The following is an 18,186-nucleotide window of genomic DNA, read 5'->3' as shown; positions in this document are numbered from 1 at the left end:
TTAATAGTTATCTTTTAATACCTTTCAAAAAATAATAAACAAAACAACAATACATAAAAGATAAATAAACAAATAATAATAATAATAATAATAATAAATAATGTATTCGAATACATTGTAACATATAATATCATAACTTTACTTTGTTTGCAATAACAATTGCGCCAAAAAAAACAAAAAAAAAAAAAAATTAATAAAACTTATTTATTTTTAAATTAAAGTACTCATTTATTATTAATCTATTAAATGAATTTAATTAAATCTAAACAATCTATTAAACATAGTTCATCTAGTTTCAAATGTATATCTAATACACATAGATCAGAGAGAGATCAATTCTTGATTACCTCTTCAAAATCAATTTTTATATTTGTATGTTTAGATTTTATATATATGATAAAGGCTATACTAATATCGACGATTTGAAATAGAGTCCTTTGAATGGATCGAATCTTCAGCAGTATTCAACAGCAGAGATTACAAAGGAAATAGATTTTCAACTCGATAGTGCAATCACATATCAGAGTCAATCAAAGATGTCAGTTGATCCTTATTTCAAAGAGGCTAGATTCTCACCTCATCTGAATAGCATGAATGTCTCTTTGATAGCTGCATCTACAAACAACCTCAATCTTCATATATTCTTACAACCACCTCTATCATCACCTACATTTCAACCAAATTGGGTCAATCAACAATCGATTCAATTAAAGATATATAATCATTTGAAATCAACAGAGTTTGACAATGATGATGATGATGATTGTGATGAATATCAATATAAAGAGTAACTATAATAGCAATTCATTTATGTAGTTTACGAACGTAATAATATTAATATTCTTCTTCTTTTTCTTCTTTATTAAACAGACAATCATTTGTTATAAGAGAATCTGAAATAAAGGAATACCAACATCGTCAAAGAGATTTACTAGATATTCTTTGTCTTGATTGGTCACCTAGATTTAAACTAGTTACAAACAAAAATAATAATAAAAATAATAATGATAATGATAATGATAATATAGAACAAACACAAAAATCAAATGTAACATTGTTGGCACTTGGTGGAAAGAGAATCTTGACATTGTGGAAAATGAATTTGGAAGCTCACTATTCTGAACCACTTGAAAATACGATTGAACATTTCGCAACACATAAACTAGGAAAAGGATGGTGTCAACATTTGCGGTGGAAACCTACACTGTCTGCAGGTGCTCTTCCCATAATCGCTACTGCCACAAGTCGAGGAGAGGTGACACTATACAACATTGATCACGACACAACGATGACACCAATCGCAACAGTCTGTGAAGCTGACGACTCACCCGTTACTCTTCTAGAGTGGTCACCACCAAATGTATGTTTTTTATATTAATCCAAATGGAATTTAAACTACTACTACTACTAACGTTATCATCATTACCAATAGGAATCAGGAGAATCACTACTTATCATTGGAAAAGGAATAGCATTACAAATCTATAACCCAATTAAACGTTCATTGACAAACTATTTGATAAACAACACTGACAATGTTTCTAGTGTTATATTTGCAAATGCCAATCAATTTTACTGTAGTTCATTGGACGCTACCATCCAAAGATACACGGTCAGCGATAGATTTTGGAAGACAATGGATACAACCAAAGATATTACCATCGAAACAATTAACCTACCTCTCGAAGCCAATGATAGAGCACCCGACAATTATTATTTTTGTTTGCCTTCTCCAAACAATTTGTTTTTGATTGTTGGTGAAAAGTAAGTCTTACAAATCTATTAATATACTAAAGAAATACGATCATACTAATTCTATCATTCTTTTAAAGTGCTCAAGGTATACAAAAAATGTATAGTGTTAGAAGAGACTTTGTAAATGTCAATATCTATTATAATTCAGATTTTGAAAACTATCAACTTGGATTAATTCATAGTAAGTAGTCTATTAACTGATGATCATATTTTTATTTTTTGTTCAATTAGTTTATTAATGTATTAAATTATAGAATACAATACAAATAAGAATCAATTATATAGAATATGGGATACTCTAGCATATCAGCGATACCTAACAGAAGATCAACTAGTAGAGATTATAGATACAACTATTGCAGAGCTCGATAGATTACAAAACAAAAAGAACAATCAACTTGCTGATTATTATCATTTTTATAAACTATTTATTTATACCTATCATATAATGAAAGTATGTTATTAAAAGTATATGTTTTAAGAGTAAATCAATAACTAATTTATTATAACTCAATTATTAGGAACAATGTCCAAACAAAATAATAGAACAATGGAATATTCTTTGTAAATTGTTTATTTCAAAAGTAGAAATGATTTATATTGTGAATGTATTATCAACATTTCTAACAAATATGGATCATTCAAGTATGTTTTAACAAAAAAAAAAAACAAGAAATATTATAAACATTTACTAATATAAATTTATATTTAATTTATTAGTGATATCAAAAGATGAAGAAATATCATTATTACTGATGTGTGATTGGTTACTTGAAATCAACTCTGACAATGTTATTAGTGACAAAGAGAAACAAATAAGTATTGCCAAGCAAGTCTATAAGAAACTAGAACAATCAGTACCCGATCCAAAGCGTTTACCTCCTCGTGAGAAATGTATCTTTTGCCAGCACAATGTTCCCAACAAACCATTGCTCTCGACAGTAGAGTGTGTCAATGGATGTCCTCTGGCTCGCTGTCAACGAACCAAACTCCTACTAAATACTCACCAGTTGTTTCACTGCCAAATGTGTCGTGTGAAATCACTTATCTTCCACAAAGAAGCATATCTCTTTGACAAAGAAGCGCAAGATGATAAGAGTTCCACATTCAAACAATTCAAAGCAATCGAGGCATCACCCGATATCAAAGGTAAAGCTTCATCCTGCTTATACTGTGGTTGTACATATACAAGAAGATATCCATTCGAATGAAATTAACTAAATCAATTACCAATAAAAAGATAAATGTACAACTATTTACAACTATTTTTATTTATTTATATTTGATTTTTATATAATTGGTGTTTTAAAAAGTATATCCGTCGGATTTGAATATTAAAAGTAAACCATGGTTTGTGTTAATATAAGTATATAATATATATTATATATAACAATATAAAAGTGAATTAATTAGTTTGTCCCGTTTGTAGTTTGTTGTATGCTATTATTATTATTATTAATATTTTGTGAATTTATATTATTTAATTGTGCTTCTTTGTTTGTTGTGGTTGTCGGTGAGTTGTTATTGCTATTACTATTGCTATTATTATTGTTATTGTTGTTGTTTATATTCTGTTTGTTTGTTGGTTGTTGATGTAAGAATAAAGTTGTTTTCTCTTCATCTAGTTGTGGTTCTCTCAAGAGAGAGTATTCTTGACTTAGTTTTAGTTCACCACCTACTTGCTCATCGAATTGATATTGTAGGTACAATCCGTCACCCATCAATACCAAAGCGGTCTTGTTATCCTGACTGAGTGCGCAGATGCTTGGAATGCCAGCCTGTATCTTGATGTGTGCGAAATCTCTCGATGGTTCCCACACCTGACTAATGACACCTGGCAAATAACTGCTCATGGCACCCAGCGAACTGGTATTGGCATTTGCTGAAAAATCAATCTTAAATATATGAATGGTTCCATTGTCACTGCACACACAGAGATACTTGGAGTCATTGCTAAACGTTATAGAATGAATGATCGCTGGATAGGTACCACGACGGAATGAAATCGATTTATTTGCGTTTGGTAATAAATATACTCTAATAACTGTACCCTATAATAATAATAATAATTTGAATCAATGTATCAAATATTGAAATCAATCAATCAGTTAATACATAAGATACAAATCAGCAGTTATTAATATTTATATTACCTTTTCAGATGCAGTTGCTAACATTGTACCATTTTGATTTAGAACCAATTGGGATATTGGTCCCTTGTGTGCTTGAATGAGGTTGACTGTTTCCAAAGTTAGAACGTCCATAACTAAAATATTTCCTTTGTTTTGAGATGCAGGATAAACCATAAAGTTTGTTGTTTGAGGTGATAATGCACATAAACCTTTTGGATTGGGATCGACATCTCTTGTTTCCAATAACTTCATATTATTAATATCATAAATATGTATTTTTGTTTCCATAACTACAATTAATCTAATAATAAACAACATTGATTATTAGTAAATAATGTAATAACAACAACAACTACTACAACTACTACTACTACTACTACTACTACTAATCAAATGATATCTATCATACCTTTTTCTATTTAATTTTACAGCCAAGATTGCAGTAACGAAATTCAAATCACAAATAGTCAGATTTGTCTTTATATTATTGATTAATAGTCTACGTTGTGAAGATCCACCTTCACCTGAACCAACAATTGCAACCAAACTTGTAGAGAATAACATTTCAATCAGACCAACACCTCCATTTGCTATTTATTATTTATTTGTTTATAATAAATAAGTTAACTCATCATCATTGATAATAATGATTGCTAAAACAAATAAGTAACATACATTGACTATAACATAGTTGATATGGCTCTGAATTGAATATTTTAAAACCTTCTGGTGTTCCTACTGATATGCAAGTAAAGTCTTGATTAAAGTTTGCAAACAGCACACCACTTTTACCATACTTTCCACCTGCAAGCATCTTTTTACTATAAACCTATTTACAATAATAAAATAATAATATATATATATATAGTTCAACTACTACAAAAAATAATATATATTTTTTGGTTCAAATAATTCTTTGTAATTGAAAAAAAAAAAATTAAAAAAAAAAAATTAAAAAATTAAAATTAAAAAAAAATCATTCATATTGAATCCATCTTTACTTTTTATTTGTTCCAATTTTGTAAAATAATAATAATATATATATATATGTATAATGTTTGGTAATAAAAATAAATCTAAAAAGAATGAAGCTGGTATGTTGTTACGAAAAATAAAGTAGTTTTTTTTTTATTAATCTTAATTATTTTGCTATGACGATTAATTAATTAATTATAGATCCATTCTCAAAGATCGAAGCAGATTTGAATAGTGGAATCACAGATGCTTTGCAAGAGGTCGATATGGGTCAGATCGATAAGATGATGAAGAATGATATCAAAGACGATGATATTCAACTTACTGATGCGGATATGGACGATCCAGAGTTGCTTGCTCAGTTGACTACCATTGAGAGTGGTTCAAAACTCGAGAAACCAAAGCCACCACCTAAGCCAGTGGCTTCAACCACCACCACCACTGCGACAATCCAACAAACTACTACAACAAAGTCTGTAGTACCACCGAAAAAGAAGCAACTCACTGAAGAGGAACAAGAGGAATTGATGTTAAAGAGAGAGTTGGGTGAAGTAGATGACGACGACGACGATAACCAAGATGATTCCAATGATTTCCAAGCACTCATACCTGTACTAGAGAACCGTCTAAGCATCTATAAACAGAATGCTCTCCAATCTAAAAGAGCGGATGATATTGAAAGTGCAAAGCTATTTGTCAGTGGATATAAAAAGATCGAAGCTGCTCTAAGTGAACTTAATAATGGTATTCCAATTGGTATGTTAAATGTATAACTTTAAATTTACTGTAATTTGTAGTTAATCTTTATATTATATAACTACTTAGATGTTAGATCATTACCACCCGAAGTTAAATTACTAGCACCATCAGCTGCTGCTGCTGCACCATCAAAACCTGTTGCAACATCACCAACAAATACATCACCAACAAGCAGACCACTACCAGTACAGCAACAACCAAAACTACAACCCAAAGTCGAAATAATGTCAAAGGAAAAGATCGAGTTGGAGGAACGTAATCAAACCTGGGAGTTGTTCGAAGAAGAATTTCAAAAGAAACTATTATTTTTACAATCGGAAGCATTGGTATGTTAGTAGTAGTATACAACTGATTTATTATAAATTGGAAACTAACTTATTCTTACAACATTTCTTTAGAAATATAGAGAAATAGATAAACATAAAGCTATTATATTTTTAAAAGAGAGTAAAGGTATTCATGCTATTATCGATCAAATAGTGATTAACAAGAATCAAGGTCTATCACCACCACCATTCCACTTTGAGAACAAAGAGATTCAAAATGAAGTGATCAATCAGGATATCAAGGAGAATGAAATGGTAATAACCATTGGAAAGTATGAATTCCCAAAGAGCTTTGGAAATATCGACAGCTATGCCCAAATGGACTTCCCATATCCTTCGACCGATGAACCTACCAAGCTGACCACAGGATCATCAAACAGTGTCACCTCCAAGGACTATGCCTTCAAGACAACGATCACCATGGAAAAGAAAAAGACATTCCTAAGAGTTGCCGAGAAGAAAAAGGTTCAACTTAGCATTGTATCATCGAAAATGTTCTTTATGAAGAGTGTCGTCGGTAAATGTGAGATTAAGCTTGCACCGCTGATGACACAATGTCAAATCATTGAAAAGGCACCGATCATGAAGGAGGGCACCAAGAAAGAGTTGGGTGGATACGTTGAGATTTCAATTAGACTAAGAACTCCATTGGATAGCAAGCAAATCCAAAAGAAGATTGAAAGAGTATTGGTTTTGGATGGTCCACTAGGAGAAACTAATACCACCACAACCACTACCACGACTACTGCCAGCACCACAACAACCACTTTCGTCGCTCCAACTCTGATTACCTCTACTCCATCAACACCTTCCTCAACATCTGTACCATCTACACCGCCACCACCAACTAATACATCACCAGAGATCACTAAACCAACTACACCATCAAAACCAGAAACCTCAACACCTCCACCAACCCAGGTTGCTAAACCAGCACCAGTACCAACACAAAAACCACCAGCTAGCACACCACCAACACCTGTACAGAATGAAGAGGAAGAAGAAGATGATCCAGAAAGTTTGGATAGAATTGTATCAAACGATGTAATGGAAGCTTTGTTGGAATCAATTAACAAACAATTAATGGCAGGATCTGCACAACCAGAATTATTAGATAGAAAACAGGTATGTAATTTGTTTAATAATATAATTATTATTTAAAAAAAAATTTTGTTTAATAATTAACAAACATTATCATTTTTTTTTTTTTTTTTTTTAAACTACAACTACTACCAGGCAATTGAATTAAAGTTGATGATATTAGAAACTCAAGTATCGTCAGGTATGTTGACTATCGAAAACTATGTAAAACAATTGGAAGAAGCCATTCTCAAAGATAAAATATTGGCAAAGAAACTGGTTGGTGAAGGAAAGAAAGAAAAGGCAATGCTAGTAATGCAAAGAGTGAAAACAATGACAAAGGAATTAGAGTCTGCAACAGCAGCAGAGGAATAATTTTTAATTTTTTTAAAAATAATAAAAACATGATAAAAATAACATCAAAATCTCCTTTTATCTTCACTTGTTTTTTTTTCTTTTTTGTTTTGTGATCAAAGTTGTTTTAAAAGGTTTTAATTTTTTTTTATCTAAGCAGTGACAAGTGTTACATCACAATATCAATCTATAAAGAGCTTTATGATAAGACAAATAGATTTAAGTATTGTGGCGACGTTATCGTTAAGTTTATAAGAAATGATTGATTATTGCCATAGATTTTAAATCTTAGTAATTTGGAGAGTCTGGTGAAACCTAGTATTGGGAAGCTAAACTAACTCACGCTTGCCAAATTGGCATTGAAATTATTTATTAAGGTATCTAATTAGATATAAGAAAGAGATCTAGTTGGTGAGAATATTGTGTGTTTGTTCTGATTATATGATAGGTTTTTAATTTTGTTAGTTTAATTCAATTAAACTATTATCTTTAAAGGAAAGGTTGATTTAACTAGCACACCCCTCCAAACAATTTCCTTTTTAAAGATAAAATCATTTGTGGTCACCTGTTTATTGTTGTTGTAGTTCTGAGGGGATTGTCAGTGAAGTACAAATCATGAAGGGGTACCCTAGAGCATAAGTCCAAAAAAAGAACTATCACATTTTAGGATTACTAAACTCAGTAATCAATCAATCAACCACACCGAATTCAATAAATTTATTCACTGTGTTCTTTAATTTGGAGGGGTGTGGATGTCAAAAATAGTCACAATTGATGTTTCTATTTTTGGCAAAATTGATTTGGTGTTGGGTCAAGTGGTGACTTTAATTAGCATTTTTGTTTGGTTTTTTTGTTTGTACAATTTTTTTATTGTTCATATTTTTTTTGCTCAATAAAAAAATAGAACATAAGGTTTATTTTACTTGTTTTTGTTTTGATTTGATGGTCGTTAGTATCAACTTCAATCAATCAACCACCAATATCAAAGCTGATTACGTTCGTATTGTTGATTTTTTTTTTCTTCTTCTTAATCAGACTTCTTTAGCACTACTCTTGTATGGGCGTTTTATCTTGAGCACAGAATAAAAATGATACTATTTGTTGGTATTTTTAGAGAACCGAAGACCATGTGTTTAATTCGCAAAAAGTGTCTACTGGAGATGATGTAGACAAAATTGTCATCGATGCTCTGATGCTGATAATAATAACAAGCATCATCGTGTATTAAATCGTTTTAACATTACCATTATTATGGATGATTGGATTTTGGTCTTTTTGTTACTCTTACCAACATTGCTCTTCTCTGTATGAGAAGTTGAGAGAGATGCAGTGGTGTACCTATTAATGAACCAAGTCTACCCCCACCTATCACTCCTCCTCAGTGTTTGTTTGGTCACAAAACTTAGAAAATTCTTTCCCGACAATCATAGTTGTGCTCTACTCACTCTCTCTAACACTATCTTCACCACCAACAACAACAGAATAATCTACAACTAAAACTAGATAGTCTATATCGACCTTCTATTTATTTGCTACTACTCACTATTTTTTTTTCTTCTCAAATTCCAATCTACAAAAACAATAGTACTACCTCTATCTATATTACTACTTATACACCTCTCTCCAACAATAGAGTGGTAAAACAGTTTCTATTTTAATAATTTCAGTTTCAACAAATAATTTATTTATAAATATAATTTGAATTTCAAGATCAACCAGAACTTTTTTTTGTTATAACAAACTATTACTACTACTACATTAACAACAGTTTGAGTTTTCTATATTTTTAAAACTAAAACTCTTTTAATAGCATACATTCACCGATATATATATATTTTCTTTCAAAGCTTTGTCATCATCATCATTTCATCACAAGATCCTACACCCACACCACCAATCATCTAATTATAATTACATTACTACCAACCACTTTCAGTAACATTACAATTTGCATTGATTCACACCAAGAATCTTGCTTGTTTTAAAAATTTAACAACAATACAATTTTATTTGTACTACTACTTATTGTAACAATTTTTCAACCGTATTAACTCTTTACGGACTTGCTAAATAAATCTCTTTTAAATCTATCAATTCTTTGATTACTTTTATCATACATCATCTTCATCTTCATCATCATCGTCAAATCTCACTTACTATAGCACTTTTTCATATAACCGGATTTCCTTATAATAAAGTCCTGAAACCACTTCGATCGAACCACCTTTAACGTATCTAAAACAAAAGGTATATAAATACATCAATTTGTATTGCAATCAAAATATGTATTGTATTATTATTAACATTGTATTATATAACTATAAAAAAAAGATTTAGAAATTTAATCAAAAAATAAAAAAAAACTGAAGTTTAATTACAACAGATTCTGTAAGGATAATGTTTTGATTTAAAAAATACCATCATAATAATTAATATTTTATTTTTAATAGAATTAATTGATTAAAAAAATAATAATAATAAAAAAATGTCACAACCTTATACAAATTATAAGCATCACATTGGTAGTAATCTACCACCAAACTACTCTGTACCAATCCATCCATATATGGTTCAACAACCAATAATGATGGATCATCCATCATTGGTATATAGACCATATTTTTTTCAAAGTCTACCAACTCAACAACAATATTTAATTCCATCACCAAGAAATGTACCACAAAATGAAGAATTATCCTTATATAATTCTCCTGTCTACCCCTGCAGATCGCCAGTTTTTAACTCTGTCTCCGGAATTCCATCACCAAGTCACTCTGGTTCAAACTCTCCAATTTCCAACGGTTCAAGATCACCCTGTCTCAGTTCACCAAGAAATGATTTGTCCAACATCTCAGAAGATGATGAGGATATGCCATGCTCTCAGTGTTCTCTCAAGAGTTGTGTCCTGTGCAACCGCGGTCGTCCAACCATGTTGATGAAAGTGCCAACCTGGGCCTCTATCATGAAAGTAGTTCTCTACACCCTACACATTGAATTTCCAGACAAACAATTCTTTAGTCTCAAGGGTGATGTCTATGGATTCATGGAATCACATTGGAGGCGCCTTTGTGTTGACAAGAAAAAGTCAGACAACTGGAGAAAGCAAGTTCAAGATATGCTCAGTCACTCAAAGAATATTTTTGAGTCTGGCTATGAAGTTATTGGACAAAATGGATATTGGCGTTTAAAGAATGTCCAAGATCCATGGGTAATCCAGACGGCATCCAATAACACACCAAGAGGATCATCGGATCAAAACAACAAGAAACGTCAAATTGAATCGCCAACCGATTTCGATGACGAAGATACCAGCTCAGTCTCGAGTCAATCCAATTCCGATGATCTCCCAACACCTCGCAAAGGTAGACGTACCAGTGCCAACAACAGTCCAAGAAACAGAAAGAGATCTCCGGAATCACCGACTCAACAAGAAACGATTGCTCTAAGAGATGAACTCTTTGTTGTCGTCAATCAGATCAACGATATGAGAATGAACATATCGAACTCCTCCCACCTCAATCGAGAGCAAAGAAACAGAAAACTCAAAGAACTCGAAGAAAATATGGAAACACTAAACAAAATCGAATCGAAATTGGAAATCATTGAAATGCAAGATCAAGACTTGATATCGAAACCATCACACTCTAACAAACTAAACAACAACAACAACAACAACGGTAACATTACGTACATCGATGATCAATGTCTTAATATCTACAAATCTTTGATGGAAGAGAAACCTGAATTTGAAAACAACCAGCAACCAAACATCTCCAATCCAACAGTACCCGTTAACCCAAACACCAACAACTCACTCTTAAATTGGAGAGACTCTTTGTTTCTAGACTTTACCAAGAGACTTCCAAATATTAACAACAACACTACTACTCATCAATATCCTGTTTTATTTAACAACAATAAGAAAACAGTATCAACTTAATTAATTTTTAGTATCATTACATTTTTGTATCACTACTTGGTTTTATTATTATTATAATAATTATTTAATCGATTCTTAAATAAAAAAAAATAAAACCAACTATTTATTTAAAATGAATATTTGCTTCATGGAAACAATTTAATAACCTAAATATATTAAATTATTAGAAAAAAAAAAAAATGTTGTTAATAAATTAAAATAATAATATAATAAAAATAAATAGTTTACCTTAAAAATTCATTAATATCCATCTTTGCAGAACGAAAATCTGAAAAGTTATTTTTCTCTAAAACTTGAATGACTTTGTCTTTCATTGATTCCTCGGTACCATCGGTATCCATTTTACCTTCTAATGCGCAATATGTTTTGTAGTTTTGATTCAACATTTCGATAACAGAGTTTACTTTAAAGATTGCTGGTAGTGTTTTGTTCTTTCTTGAGAAACACAATTTGATGAGACCGTCCCACTCGATAAAGTTGATGGGTGGTGGTGGGTTGAATGGTTGAATCTTTACGACGGCAGACTCTACCTTTGGTGGTGGAAGGAAATTGTTCTTTCCTACCTTCATCAAGTGTGTCACCTTTGAGAGCAACTGTGTATTCACAGAGAGACGACAATACAGTGAATCACCTGGTGAAGCAGCCAGACGCAGAGCAAACTCCTTCTGAAACATAAGCACTGCTGTTCTAAATACTGGTCGATGTGCCAACAACTTGAAAGTCAATGGCGATGAAATCTGATATGGTACATTTGCTACGCAAACATCGAAATATGGAAGATCTACTTTAAGGAAATCACCTAATATAATCTCTAAATGTGATGCATATGGTCTATATTCATCGTAGTTGTTTTACTAAACTTAGTGATTTAATTTTGATTTTCAATTTGTTTATTCTTTACTTACGTTGTTGCAACTCTCTTTTGTAATTCAGCCGCCATACGAGGATCAACCTCAACAGCAATCACCTTTTTACAACTCTCCAATAGTTTCATTGTAAGATTACCAGTACCTGGACCAATTTCAAGTACTGTGTCTGTAGATTTAAGTTGTGATTTATCTACGATTGCATCTATAATTAATGGATTCTTTAACAAATGTTGACCGAATGTTTTATCTATAAAATACATATACATCATTAGATACATCTATACTTTTAAAACAATAAATTTACATACTCATTTGAAATTCATGATGTCTAACAACTTTTTGTTTATCATCGGCACCCTTTTCAGCACCTTTATCCTTTACACCTATTTTAACTGGTTTTACCATTGTTAACTATATAACTTTTTAAAAAAAAAAAACAAAATAATTTCTCTTTTTGAAACAAACAAATTTAATTTAAAAATAGGTAAGCGAAACAGTCGTCAATCAAAAAAAAATAAATTTAAAATAAAATTAATTTAAAATTACGAATTATTTTTTTTTTTTGGAATTTTTTTATTTTATTTATTTTTAAAAAAAGTTTTTTGATTGTTATAAAAAAAAAAGATATTGTGATTACAAACATCTTTGGAATGTCCAGGGTTATTCTATTCTCTTGAGGAACATCGATTCAGAGGGTGGTGAAAATGATTGATTGGTATGATGAGAGCATTTTTTTATAACCGAGTATAAAATACATTATTATTATTAAATGAATATAATAATTTAGTGTTACTCTCACTTGGTATAATTGATACCATGTGATGCTCGCAAGGTGTTGGTTGTGGATGTTTTATATAAATATATATATGTGTGTGTAAGGATGGGGAAAAAAATAAAATAATAATATAATATAAAATATAATTATATTGAAATGAAAAAAAAATGGTAATAAATAAAATTATAAACTAAACTTATTAGGTGGAGAACGGGTGGCAGGTATCAATATTTAAATAATACATTGCTTAATTAATATATATAGTAAAAACAATGATCATTGTGAAAATCGATACAAAGAGGAGGGGAAAAAGTTAAATAAATATATATAGGCATATAAAAATAATAAACTGATAAGTTAGTTTGCGAATCTAAGAGATTCAAAAGATGAACCACTGCTATTTGTTGGTGCGTTGTTGTTGGTATTGTTGGTGTTGTTGTTGTTGTTGTTGTTGGTATTGTTAGTGTTGTCAAATGGAAAAGTATATGGTTTGAATGAGTTGTTTGTTGGAATGTGTGCTGATGAAGAGTTTAATTTGATTTGTGAGAGTGATGGCAAGGTTGAGCTTGTTGGTTGGAAAGCAATGGGTGAAAGCAATGGTGTGTTGTTACCAGAGGTTGGCGAAGATGGACGTGATGTCTTCTTGCGTTTGTTTGTTGGTGACGGTACCAATGCAGGTGTTGTCGATGAGGTTGGCGATGACTGTGTGGTAGTTGTAGAGGTGGTGCTGCCAGCCAAAGATGTCAAAGAATTTGATGATAACGATGGTTTGATTGTTTTGATGGATGATGATGAGGATGAGAGTGAAGATGAAGATGAGGTTGATGGTGGAATTGGTTGGCCCAAACTAAAGTGAGACATCATTGAAGACGCCTTGACCATATTTGGATTTGGATTGGTCGCCAACATCAATGGTGAAATCGATGGCACAATATTATCACCGAGACCGTTCATTCCCATGGAAATGGGTGAACTATTATTGGAAAGACTGTTCATTCCGTTAAGTGATGAACTTAGGCTATTTAAGAGATTGGAGCCACTGGACTCATCGATGGTCAACGAGGTATCGTCGTCCATGTCTTCCTCATCGATGGCTTCATCATCGAGGACATCGTCATCACCGTCACCCTTGGTGAATACACCACGCTTGACTTTGGCACGTTTATTTTGGAACCAGATTTGGACTCTACGACTGGACATTCCCAATTGGTTGGCCAAACGAATACGGATCTGTTGAGATGGCATTTTATCGGTTTCAAAAATTTGCTCGAGAATTGCAAGTTGCTCTGGTGAAGTTCTTTGACGTTTCTTTTTGTAGGCGGATGTCGATTGTAATGATTGAGACAATGGGTTGATCACTGGCGGAATTCCAGAACCACTGGTACGTAAATCACTAATTGAATTATTTAAACTGACAGACTGACGGGAATCCTCACCAATTACATTTGAAGTCGACTCGAATGGCACTACATTGGAGCTATCAGTGAGTTTCAAATTCATAATGGGTACTGATGAGGCTGATGATGATACATCGAAATTTGATGATGATGGTACACTTGGAATTCCAACAGAGGAAATATTTAATAAAATATTGGCAACTAAACCAATTTCTCTATAATAATATTATTTATTAATTATCAATATTAATATTTTTGCAATCAAAAAAAAAATTTAAAAAAAAAATAGATTTTTTTTAATATAAAAAATTTCGCATTCGTTTTTTAATATGAAAAAAAAAACGATAAACGAAATTTTGTGTAATAAATTGATCGAATATTGAATAACTAAATGAGGTTTTAAAAAATACTAACCTTTCATCATCACAACCCGGTGTAACTAATGTATTATCTTTTTCATCTACGGACAAACTATCAGAATCACTTGAAATTGGTGAAACTGGACCACTTCCACTGTGGATGATTGTATCTATACTGTTTGCTGAGGATGTTGCTGTGTCAATTGGTTTTAAAGATGACATTGATTGTAATTGTTGTTGCTGTTGAGCTCTTTGCTTATATTGTTGGAAATTAGCAAAGATTTGATTTTGTTCTTGGATAATTTCCATTGTTGTTTAAATACTTTGTTGGTATAATATCTTTTTTTTTTTTTTTTTTTTTAAATATATATGAATTAAATAATATTTTTTTTGGAATACACAAATTAAATTTAGTTGGAAATATTTAAAATCGTGTTGTTGGTGTATTTGAAAAAAATAATGATATATATTTATTTTTAAACTCTAAATGTTGTTACAATCTAAAATATTTAGAGGTGATTCAAAAAAAATAAATTAAATTAAAATATTAAATGTTGTGAAATGATGTTAATTATTAAATGGAAAATTTAATTTATATTGATGGTAGTACAAAATAAATATATAATGATATATAATTACTATTACTAAAATAATTAACAAAAAAGCAATCAAACAATATTATATTATGAAATTAATATTAAAATTAATATTAAAAACTATTTTGTTTTGATTTTATTATTACGATTCTCTTCGACATTTTTATTAAATTAAAAAAAAAAACTAAAAAACTTTTTTTTTAAAAAAAAAATGGTCGATTATTGAGCTATGTGAAAAAGTATTGTCTAATTTCGCATTATTGTGTGTGGGAGGTGGACCTGCTTTCTCATTTCAGTAGTAGTTGATATAACACACACAATACATTAAATTTTTAATCAATTTTAATATAATAATAAAATCGTCTGTTGCTCTTCTCTCAGCAAAATCAAACAAAAATATTTAATTAAATTGCCATTTGGAGGTCAACTAAGAACAAGATATCATGGGTAACCACAACAATGTTTTGTCATCATATTAAAACAAAATCAATCATCACTGTCCATTTTTCGTTTTATATTTTTGTAAAAATTTGCTTTTTTGCCATGGTTCAAAGACTTTGGGTGCAGATCTGTATTACTCTTCTTTGTTGGTGCATCAAAGTGTGTGTTTTGGTCTAACTTTCAGTAGTCTTTTTTATTTTTCAAAAATCTCAATCTAACTGACTTTTTTGCAAAAAAAGGAGGGAATTTTTGGGGCTAACCTATGGGAATAACAGTAAAACTGAACCAAGAGTCGTTTTACGGTAAAAAAAAATATTTTGTGGTGGAGTGTGGTTGAGAAAATAAAAAAAAAAAGGGTGATTGAATTCGAGATACAATAGCTGGACCTAATAGATGAACAACCATGAAATTGTTGCAAAAATTAATATAATTAAAATTTTGTTTTTAATTTAGATATTATTGTTCATTAATGAAAATGTAATTTATTATTGGGGAGCCATTTCTGATTGTTTTAAAAAAAAAACAAAAAATTGTACACAAGGTGTTCCTTTTGATACCCATTGCCAAAATTTTTTCATTTTTATTTGATATTTCATTTTTTTTTTTTTTTTTGATAGGACCATCAACTTATTATTAGATGTGTGATTTTTGTTCGTTCAACATGTTTGACCAAAAAGATTTTCGAAATTTAATCAGATGTGTTAAAAGAGTTGGATTTAATCATTTTAATATCAATATAACATTGTTTTGTTTTGATTGGCATAAGCATGGGTTCAAGGTTGGGTTTCCACTAACCGACAATGCAGTGACCCAATAAAAAGAAATAAATATCTAATACTACAAATAATAATAAATTCTTAATTAAAATTTTAATTTAAAAAGTTGTTGGATATTTTTCAAAAATAATCTACAGTTAAATGATTTATTACAATCTTTTTAATCAGATACCTGTGTAAAAAGACTAACTAACTGTTGTTTTTTTTTGTTTCATTAGCCAAAGTTAACAAAAAAAATAAAAATAAAATAAAAAATCATAGATAAAAAAACAAATAGTACAACTTAATAGTGATGATAGATTAATTATCTTAATGTTAATATGTGTTATCATTAAAAAAAATTAAACAAATAAACAAAAATTTTTGTGAGTTTTTTTTGGCTCATTTTTGTGAATTTTTTTTTTGTTTTTGATATTTTATACAATGATTAGAATAGTTGGTGTTGGATGTCAAACAAATAAGTTGATTTCAACTTTGAATCGATCAACAACCACATTTAATTTATATAAAAGATATAGTACCAACAATGTAAATAGTATTGTATGTATAAAAGTTAAATTTTATTAATTTATGATTTTTTTTTTATATTAATATTGAAATTATATTGAAAAACAAAACTAAAGGATTGGAATAAGAGATGGTCAGTAGTAGAGTTATTAGAGAGTAAACAAAAGTCACATAGTATTCCTGTAGAGAAGCTGCGACATTTAGCATCTCTTTCAATGCTCGAGATCAAAGAGGAAGATGTAGATAGATACTGCCAGCAATTAGGTGGTGTATTACAAGCTGTCGATGCTATGCAACAGGTAGATACAAACAACGTCTTGCCGTTACGTACACTACTCGAGGACCAGTCACTGCTACTAAGAAAAGAGACAACTGTCACTCCTGCAGAGCAGCAATCAACAACAACAACAATATCATCGCAAAACCAAAAACAACAAATTAACAACATACTCCAACATTCATCACATACACTTTCAAATTTTTATAAAGTACCTCACAGAGGACAAACTTCATCATCTGAATCGAAATCAAATAAAAAAGTCATCTCCGATCAAGATGAAATCGAAGAGGAATAAAAATAATTATAAAAATAAATAAACTGCAAACTAACTACTATAATTACTATCTAAATAGTAATAGAGAACCAATATAAACCTTTTTTTATTTTTTATTTTTTATTTTTTTATCCTTTTTAAGAAGAATTTCATTCATCTTGTTTGAACGTTTACCATTAAACTCGATTAATTTATTATTTATTTTCAAAAAATTTGTTTTTTTTTTTTTTTTTTTTCACCACTTTTAATAATAAAAAACCAGTACCTTTATACCACTTTACACGATAAACATTCATATCATTATTAAAGATTTTAAATCAACAATTGTGTAGACTATATTTAGATTGATATAGCTAATTAATATATTTGAAAATATTTATATTCGATAGATAGATAACTTTAGAGTATTTATAATTAGTAGAGTAGTAGTAGTAGTTGGTAGATAGTCATTTGCAGTTCATATATAAACTATTTATGTAATTACTAATAGTAGTAGAAGTAGCAGTAGTAGAAAAGATCACCAACTCTTTATAGAAATCACAGCTTTACATAAATAACTTCTTATAGTATAGATATCGGTTAATGCGATTC

The 18,186-nt window shown here is 30.3% G+C and overlaps 7 protein-coding genes across 7 annotated transcripts; 4 read left to right on the top strand and 3 right to left on the bottom strand.

Annotated features, from left to right (window-relative positions):
- Positions 1–246: 246 nt before the first annotated feature.
- On the top strand, positions 247–2,966 carry PPL_08412 (uncharacterized protein; the record flags this gene model as incomplete). The annotated part of the gene is made up of 8 exons (XM_020579229.1): positions 247–372; positions 432–787; positions 871–1,360; positions 1,433–1,764; positions 1,833–1,936; positions 2,010–2,209; positions 2,277–2,400; positions 2,476–2,966. 8 exons carry the CDS (start codon positions 247–249, stop codon positions 2,964–2,966), a joined length of 2,223 nt encoding a protein of 740 aa, XP_020431068.1.
- A 198-nt stretch (positions 2,967–3,164) lies between these two features.
- Positions 3,165–4,701, bottom strand: atg18 (WD40 repeat domain-containing protein; the record flags this gene model as incomplete). Its single annotated transcript, XM_020579228.1, has 4 exons — positions 3,165–3,806; positions 3,909–4,188; positions 4,297–4,477; positions 4,563–4,701. The coding sequence occupies 4 exons, from the start codon at positions 4,699–4,701 to the stop codon at positions 3,165–3,167; spliced, it is 1,242 nt and encodes a 413-aa protein (XP_020431067.1).
- Positions 4,702–4,941: 240 nt separating this feature from the next.
- On the top strand, positions 4,942–7,402 carry PPL_08410 (uncharacterized protein; the record flags this gene model as incomplete). The annotated part of the gene is made up of 5 exons (XM_020579227.1): positions 4,942–4,981; positions 5,064–5,618; positions 5,688–5,947; positions 6,020–7,072; positions 7,184–7,402. 5 exons carry the CDS (start codon positions 4,942–4,944, stop codon positions 7,400–7,402), a joined length of 2,127 nt encoding a protein of 708 aa, XP_020431066.1.
- A 2,464-nt stretch (positions 7,403–9,866) lies between these two features.
- On the top strand, positions 9,867–11,321 carry PPL_08409 (uncharacterized protein; the record flags this gene model as incomplete). The annotated part of the gene is made up of 1 exon (XM_020579226.1): positions 9,867–11,321. One exon carries the CDS (start codon positions 9,867–9,869, stop codon positions 11,319–11,321), a length of 1,455 nt encoding a protein of 484 aa, XP_020431065.1.
- Positions 11,322–11,385: 64 nt separating this feature from the next.
- On the bottom strand, positions 11,386–12,595 carry dimt1l (dimethyladenosine transferase; the record flags this gene model as incomplete). The annotated part of the gene is made up of 4 exons (XM_020579225.1): positions 11,386–11,395; positions 11,550–12,152; positions 12,227–12,437; positions 12,499–12,595. The coding sequence occupies 4 exons, from the start codon at positions 12,593–12,595 to the stop codon at positions 11,386–11,388; spliced, it is 921 nt and encodes a 306-aa protein (XP_020431064.1).
- A 727-nt stretch (positions 12,596–13,322) lies between these two features.
- Positions 13,323–15,030, bottom strand: hbx10 (homeobox domain-containing protein; the record flags this gene model as incomplete). Its single annotated transcript, XM_020579224.1, has 2 exons — positions 13,323–14,577; positions 14,777–15,030. 2 exons carry the CDS (start codon positions 15,028–15,030, stop codon positions 13,323–13,325), a joined length of 1,509 nt encoding a protein of 502 aa, XP_020431063.1.
- A 1,927-nt stretch (positions 15,031–16,957) lies between these two features.
- Positions 16,958–17,616, top strand: gatC (Asp-tRNA(Asn)/Glu-tRNA(Gln) amidotransferase subunit GatC; the record flags this gene model as incomplete). Its single annotated transcript, XM_020579223.1, has 2 exons — positions 16,958–17,074; positions 17,158–17,616. The coding sequence occupies 2 exons, from the start codon at positions 16,958–16,960 to the stop codon at positions 17,614–17,616; spliced, it is 576 nt and encodes a 191-aa protein (XP_020431062.1).
- Positions 17,617–18,186: the final 570 nt, after the last annotated feature.

Source organism: Heterostelium album (genome assembly GCF_000004825.1).
Source record: "Heterostelium album PN500 unplaced genomic scaffold PPL_scaffold8, whole genome shotgun sequence".
Lineage (NCBI taxonomy): Eukaryota > Evosea > Eumycetozoa > Acytosteliales > Acytosteliaceae > Heterostelium > Heterostelium album.
Note: the sequence above shows the minus strand (reverse complement) of the source record. Positions and strands in the feature narration are given on the sequence as shown.